Consider the following 7,757-nt stretch of genomic DNA (forward strand, 5'->3'; position numbering starts at 1 on the left):
CAGCGATACACTGCTTCCCTTACGTGAAGAAGCGGATCCCCATCATGTACCAGCACCACACCGACCTGAACCCCATCGAAGTGGCCATTGACGAGATGAGTAAGAAGGTGGCTGAGCTGCGGCAGCTGTGCTCCTCGGCTGACGTGGACATGATCAAACTCCAGCTGAAACTCCAGGGCAGCGTGAGTGTTCAGGTGAGCCAGGCGCCGGGCAGAGCAAACCACAGGGCAACCGAGGGGAAGACTCCTTACTGAAGACCTTGGGAATATTTCAGGTCATTTGCACCAGCAAGGTCTAGTGTAGATCTCTGGCTTTACCAGGTGATTCCCGTAACCTGCCCCCAGTGTCTGTGCAGTTTCTCCTAATACCAGTAACCATAGGGTACCCCACCCTACCCCTCAATCTCCACTCTCCCCCATCTGCAAGAGTATCATTCTCACTAAACTGTCTGCCCGGGGCAGGAGACAGGTCTCCACACTAATCTGGGTTTTTGTTTGTAATTTGGGGGATTCTGGGTGCCTAATTGGAACCATTAAGACTCTTCTAAATATAAAGAATAGCTCTAGATTTTCTTATAAAACTATTGTTGTCTGATTTCTATAACATTTGTTATCTGAAAAAGTACCTTAAGTTTACTCTCTTAATGGTATTTTTTGATTAATATAAAAAATCTTGATTTTAATATAGCCCAATAGATTAATTTATTCTTTACTGGTAGCCTTTTTCTATGTCCACTTGAAGAAATCTGTTTTTAAAAGAACATCTTTGAAACATACTTATATTTTCCTTCTTTGCTTAACCTTCCTATATAGACCTGCAGTCCATCTAGATTTCTGTATGTGGTAGCAGACAGGGGTCAAAACACATTTTTTTCCATATAGCTATCCAAGTGGTGTGCACCATTTATGAAAAAGATCACCCTTGATTTAGGGGATGATTATACAAATATATTCAGTGTATGAAAATTCATCAAGCTATACACTTACATTATGTATACTTTTCTCTGTGTATATTACACTTCAAAAATACATTTTTAAAAGGTTTCTTACATAGTTTCCTATGAAATTGGTAAATGCTAAATCACCTCCTTCCAGTGAGCAGTATGCCTGTTACTGCACTGATATTTTTAAGTGTATATAAGTAATTCAAACACATGTTTTATGTGTGTGTGTTTATATGTATCTGTAATATTTTTTCACTTTCAAGGAGGGTGTTTATGAAAGTTACATGTAGATTGTAACATATAGATTTTGGAGTTTCCTTGGTTCATTTTCTGAAATCATTTTTTGTCAGCTTTTTATGAGATTCATGTTGAGCTGCTGCCTAACATTTTTCTAAATGTCATTCACCACAAAAGTATTTATAGATGTTTTCAACCTCTTTTCTTATGGCCCAAAAGACTTATGCGCCAAAAATAAGTTATCAAGTGAATATGATAATCATTCCAGCAACGTGAGTGATTACATAACGGGGCCAGAGGCCAGTTTCTGCAGCTAGCAACAAAACCACTCAGCAACGTGACCCAGGAGCCTCCAGCCTCTATCGAAAGGCCAGCAGAAGGGTGTGGGCGCCAGTAAAAGGTGGGGCTGGACTGGTTGAGCTTTCTAAAGAACAAAATGTACCCTGCCATTCGACTGTGACCTTAGAGTTTACAGATGCTCAATCATCTTAAAAAGCAAAGAATTGCATGATGAAGTAAGATGAACTTCATACATGTGTACCCACCAACGTTAACACAGCGTTAGAGCCGGAGGATATGCGCTGTATCGATTTATCTGTGCGTTTCTCTAATTCTTTCACCGAGAGCCTCACGGGGGCTGCTGCTGTGCAGACAGAGCCATCTGGCTGGCTCCATGGCGCTGCACTCCAAGACCCTGTTACATTAGACCTTAGGACGTTTCATCAACTTTCCCCTTTGCATTTTCTTAAAATTGAATGAGTCGTCCCTCAGTATCTTTGGGGGATTGGTTCCAGGAACCCACAGGGTACCAGAATCCATGGATGCTCAAGTCCCTTACATAAAATGGGGTAGTATTTTCATTCATATAACCTACATACATCCTCCTGTATACTCTAAATCAGGGGTCCTCAAACTTTTTAAACAGGGGACCAGTTCACTGTCCCTCAGACCGTTGGAGGGCCAGACTATAGTTTAAAAAAAAACTATGAACAAATTCCTGTGCACACTGCACATATCTTATTTTGAAGTAAAAAAAAACAAAACGGGAACAAATACAATATTTGTATTTGCATGTGGCCCACGGGCCGTAGTTTGAGGACCCCTGCTCTAAATCATCTCCAGATTACTTATAATACCCAATACTATGTAAATTGTTATACTGTATTATTTAGGATATAATGGCAAGAAAAAAGTCTGTGCATGTTCAGAACAGTAACAACCATCTTAGGCTTAACTACATAGTACATATCAACAACAATGTAATGTTTTGTTTAATCCTCACCCAAGGATATGTTGGTGGGGGGGGGCATTGATGTGAGAGAAAAACATCAGTTGCCTTACGTACGCATCCAGATGAGGCATCAAACCCACAATCTTTTAGTGCATGGGACAGTGCTCCAACCAAACTGTAATTTATTTAACTATATTTTTTATTCGTGGGTAGTTGAGTTTGCAGATGCAGAACTATCGGACACAGAAAGCCAATTGTATCATTTTGGATAATCAGTCATTTTGGTCATCTTCACACAGACACACACACACACACACACACACACACACACACATCCAGGGTGATGACATAGTCATCACAGAAGGTTAGCTAGCGGTTCCTGTCTCAAAGTGCTCCCCACCTCTGGTGTGAATTCCCACACTGCAGATCTCCTGCCGTTGCCGTGTAAGTCCTGAACACCATGGATCAGAACCATAGCCCATTCTTTCACCAACAGCAACAAAAAAGATAAACAGCCCTCCCTACTTAATTACCCCCCAAGCCCACTAGATCTTCCAGGAGAAGTTATGCAGGAATCACGTGGTAAAGTCCTTTCCCAAGCTGTCTCGGATGCCTGGGACTTTTTCCTTCCCATCCAGTATGTCTAACTTTCTTTTTATCTACATTCCCACGTTGACCTTCCCAACCGAGAAGTCTTCTTGGCTAATTGAGATATGCAGGGTTCTGGTTCACATACCCTATTGCTAAATGCCCCTAATGTTTGGCACTTGCCGCATACCTCCGATGGTTACTCCATTCAAGGATAGCAAATCAGTTTGTCCATGGCTGTCTATATAATTCAGTGAGGTGAACAGTTGGTTTTTAAACAATTGGCATACATACTTTTTTTTTTTCCAGTTTTTCACTGAACTAATCAGGTTGAGTATAGTGTAGCCAGTTATCAATAGGAAGACTTGGGCTCTGATCTCAGGTATTTTGCTTATTGGATGTTCAACGCTGAATAGGCCCTTATGTTTTGCAAGCTTTGGTTCTTCCTACATAAAATGAACCACCATCAGCAGTGCCCTGAGGATGGCTGAGGTGGTAAAATTAAATGACATGTAGCTTTCTTCATGGTTTCCTCTTTTGGGTTGTAAGTTCCTGGAGGGTAGGGGTCATGACTACAGGCATCATTTTTAGCACATACTAACTGAAATTAAAGGCCATTTTCTTTATAACATAATTTTAAAACTTTGTTCTTTATTTAGGTCAATGCTGGTCCACTGGCATATGCCCGAGCTTTCTTAGATGACACAAACACAAAGAGATATCCGGACAATAAAGTGAAGTTGCTTAAAGAAGTTTTCAGGTAAAGCACACACTAGAAATGTCTTTTTCTCTTCAAGTATGAACACCTTCAGAGCTCAATCAAGGAAGAGTCACTGCCACTTGGACTCATTCTTTGTCCTCAACATCCTTTTTTTCCTCTCCTTTACCACTTCAGGCAATTTGTGGAAGCTTGCGGTCAAGCCTTAGTGGTAAATGAACGTCTGATTAAGGAAGACCAGTTAGAGTATCAGGAAGAAATGAAGGCCAACTACAGGGAAATGGCAAAAGAGCTTTCTGAAATCATGCATGAGCAGGTAAGTGCCACCTGGAGTTCTCATGCTTGGGAAGCAGGCGTTGGTTGGGGTCTTCAGTACACCCTGTGATGGCCTACGCCTTCTGACAACCTTCCAGGATTTGGAGAGTAATGTCGCACTCTACGCCGCTGCCACTGTCTAACCACAGTTTATTGAGGAATAGCTCGAGGAACAGGTTGCCTACCTATTAGTACCTAATGTGACCAGAGGAGAGCAGCTCCTACCTCCTCTTCCACACTCTTGGGGGTGGCCCCTCCCCCACCCCAATCTAGCGTAAAACAACAGTGACAACAACAAAACAAAATAAAACAAAAAACCTCTCACATAAAGAAGAAATACCCATACTGTTGGTAGAATTTTCTTTATTCACCCAGTCCTTTGAAAGAACAGGGTTTACCCATCAGTTTAAGGAATTACCTGTTGTATTAAATGTCTTTGGCCATTTACAAAAATAGGGTGATTCAGTTTTTAACTATTTAAAGCTGACTTGGGTGCCCCAGTAGATTATCCCTGGCTGTTTCTATATTCCTTGTCATTATGGGATCTTTTCTGATTGTACTGCTATCATTGCCTTCCTGTATGGATTCCTTTCAGGAGAATTGTGGATGAGGGCCCAGTAGTCATCAGAGAGGACAGTTGCCCAGGGAACCCAGTAAATGTCAAAGAACAGCTTCCACATAATTGCAGAGAGGTCCGCTCTCCTTCAACCATAGTGACTCCTTCCGAGTCGCAGAGCCATCTTTATAGGTAGTGCTAGCACCTTGCTAACACAGAACTGCTTCTGTCTCTTCCCCGCATTGTTGCCTCAGCCTGGCAAAACCGAAGCCAGGACCATTTGTGTCAGTTAACATGTCATGTGATGATTTACTTAGGAAATTTCTGTTGTAGGAAAGCAAATGTCTGAGCTTTAACTTGCTTTTTTTTTTCTCCTTCATGCTCACACATCAGATGGGATGGTAATGTCATTTTTTTAATTTTATTTTTCTAAAACTTGATTTACTGACTCACATAAAGTTATTCCTGAGTTTGGGCAGCTGCAGATGTTGGCATAAGGACAAATGCATGTGCAAAAGAAGGCAACCCTCTTCTGGGCACTTGGAAAAGTAGGAAACGATTAAAGAAATAAGTGTGAATAACTAACCAGAATGTGAGGGCCTCAGGAGCACACGTGTTTGGAAAACACTCAGGGTCTTTTCCATGGGCCTCCAGATTCCTGTAGAATGGAGAGCTTGATCAGTGGGTGCCAGCATTTGGCACTAGAAAAGATGAAAGTAGGAAAAAAATTATGGGCTGAAAATATTAAAATAAACTCCTAGATTGTATGTATGGACATTTGATGCAGTGCTGTGCTCTAAACTTGAACTTTCCATTATCTCAACAACTATGAAGATTAAACTCCTTTGAACGCTTAAAGAAAAAGGGTCATAACCTGGAGTAGACTTGCTTTTGGCTTTTCCAGGGGAGCCTCTGAGTGTGTATGACCTTCTCAGTTTCTGTCTAGCAGTAGGTCACTTCCCGCCCTTAGGGTCCTTCCCTGTATTACTGAACGCAAAAAGAGACGAGCTCAGGGTCAAAGTGGCAGCCCCTATCTATAGGACCCCGAGAAAAGGAGCCAGTAGAGAAACATAGATGCTCCAGATTCATCTTAAAAGACTTTTCCAGGGAACAAGGCTAGGTCATGTCCCCATCAAGTATGTGTAAGATAAACTTCAAGCCACCTTATCATCTGGTGAGTCTAGAAGGCTCTCCATTTATTAACTTGTAAAGGAGACAAAAACATGTTTGTTCTGGACTTTCTCCTTATAATCCTCATCTGAAAAACATCATTCACTAGATGAGCCGACACAATCCTTCTGAAAACTGCCAAAACCAAGCTATCTATCTAAGCAGACCATCATTCGCAGGAACACTTACCACTGGATGAGATAAGCCCTGTGGGTTGCATGAAACGCACCATTTTGGAAAATGCTGTTCAGGGCATTGCACTTGGGTAATGTTGTGTTTCTGTGCCTCAAGATTTGCCCCCTGGAGGAGAAGACGAGCGTTTTGCCGAATTCCCTTCACATCTTCAATGCCATCAGTGGGACTCCAACAAGCACAATGGTTCACGGGATGACCAGCTCGTCCTCAGTTCTGTGATCCGCCTCATGGACCGCGTGTGGGGACCTGCTTTGTCATTTGCAAACTCAGGATGATTTCCAAAGCTAATCACTGGGCTCGTGCAGGACACGGGGAGACCGAGCACAAGGAGAAATCAGGGGAATGGGAGAGGGAGGAAACAGAGAACTGTTCTTTCATAGCAGATTTTCTAGAGGAGTCAGGAGAGGGCACATATTTTTTTTTAAGTCTCTCTGGCAATATTCCAAGTTTTCATGATGTCTTAACAGAGGCGTGTGGTGGACCCTCATACACTGAAGCTAGATTTTATTCTTCCTTACAGAGTAGTATTAAGATAAATGGCCTAGAGAAAACGAGTGTTCTGGAATGAACATAGCAGGGACATAGCACTGAAATTGAGGCTGGGGTAGTCCTTTGCCTCTAGGCTAAGCTGGGAAATCTTGAAAATATTTTTTCCTGTGGCACATTCAGGTTGAATACAAGAGCTATTTTTGTGACTAGTTTTTGATGACTTGAGGGATCTGACCGCTGTAATTTTTGTACCAGTGAACCAGAAGAAGGTTTAGTGCTTTTATACTTACTTACTTGCGTCTAAAAAAAACCAGAAACGCTTAAGAAACTATGTGAGCTTCAAACTAGTCAAGCAGTTTAGAACCAAAGGCCTCTATTAATAAACACAACTATGCTAAAAAGTTTAAAGTAATGCAGTGTATTGTCATGTACATAAAGTTTGTTAATACAGTCTCGGCGTTCTGTACATACGTGTGTTACGTTTCTACATTTTTAATACTCCTCACATGAGCTTCTGCATTAAATTTAATTGTGACAGATTTGTGCTGTTCTTAGTATATGCAAGACACTTGACTTTACTGTTTTATTCTTGTACATAAAAAAGTGCAATATGGAGATGTACACAGTCTTTGCTATGTTAGGTTTTTAAACTGTTTTTGAAAAGTTCATCCTTTTGCCAAAGTGGTGGAGTATGTCATTGGTAAATCATAAATCCTGTGGTGAACAATGGTGTGGTTTAAAGCTTTCACCATGTTATATTTTCTTTTGAGACATTAATTTAGTAATTTTATATTGGGGAAAATAAAGGTTTTTAATTTTATTTAACTGGAATCTCTGCCCTGCTGTAATTAAACATTCTGTACCACATCTGTATTAAAAATATGCTGATTTTCTGGTAGTGAATATTGGGTATTTATTGTTTAACAGCCGTGGGAGGGACAGGATATTGAAATACTCAGGAGTGAAAAAAGGTGGTATATGAACTTTGTTTTAAAATACCTAAGTGGGGGAAAAAGAGGGTAAGTACATGAAACAAGACTGACAAATGTTGGTAATTCTTGAGGCAGAGGTTGGGTATACGGGAAATCTTTATACCGGTTTCTCTGCCTTTGTGTAAGTTTCCGAAATACAGATGTCAAGAGGCAGGTAGGTGTGAGGAACAGACCTCCCGGAGAATTTGGATAAACGCTTTGTCGCACCGTGGTCTGGCTCTGTCGTTCCCCACGTGTACGTAGACACCGTATTACCTCTGGCTTTTCCCCTTCAACTGTATCCAGGCCTCACCTGTGTCATCACCCTTGCTGCTTCAAGATGC

The 7,757-nt window shown here is 41.4% G+C and overlaps 1 protein-coding gene across 24 annotated transcripts in view; it reads left to right on the forward strand.

The window, feature by feature from the left end:
* Positions 1 to 7,345, forward strand: part of DOCK9 (dedicator of cytokinesis 9) — a 262,250-nt gene extending 254,905 nt beyond the window's left edge. For all 24 annotated transcript variants that reach the window (XM_036301868.1, XM_036301874.1, XM_036301880.1 and 21 more), the window contains 4 exons: positions 4 to 194; positions 3,659 to 3,759; positions 3,895 to 4,033; positions 6,050 to 7,345. In XM_036301868.1, coding sequence (XP_036157761.1) covers positions 4 to 194; positions 3,659 to 3,759; positions 3,895 to 4,033; positions 6,050 to 6,172 — 554 coding nt within the window. In that variant the 3' untranslated portion in view covers positions 6,173 to 7,345. The remainder of the gene's footprint in view (positions 1 to 3; positions 195 to 3,658; positions 3,760 to 3,894; positions 4,034 to 6,049) is intronic.
* Positions 7,346 to 7,757: the final 412 nt, after the last annotated feature.

This window comes from Myotis myotis, unplaced genomic scaffold (genome assembly GCF_014108235.1).
Source record: "Myotis myotis isolate mMyoMyo1 unplaced genomic scaffold, mMyoMyo1.p scaffold_m19_p_3, whole genome shotgun sequence".
NCBI classification, from domain to species: Eukaryota; Metazoa; Chordata; class Mammalia; order Chiroptera; family Vespertilionidae; genus Myotis; species Myotis myotis.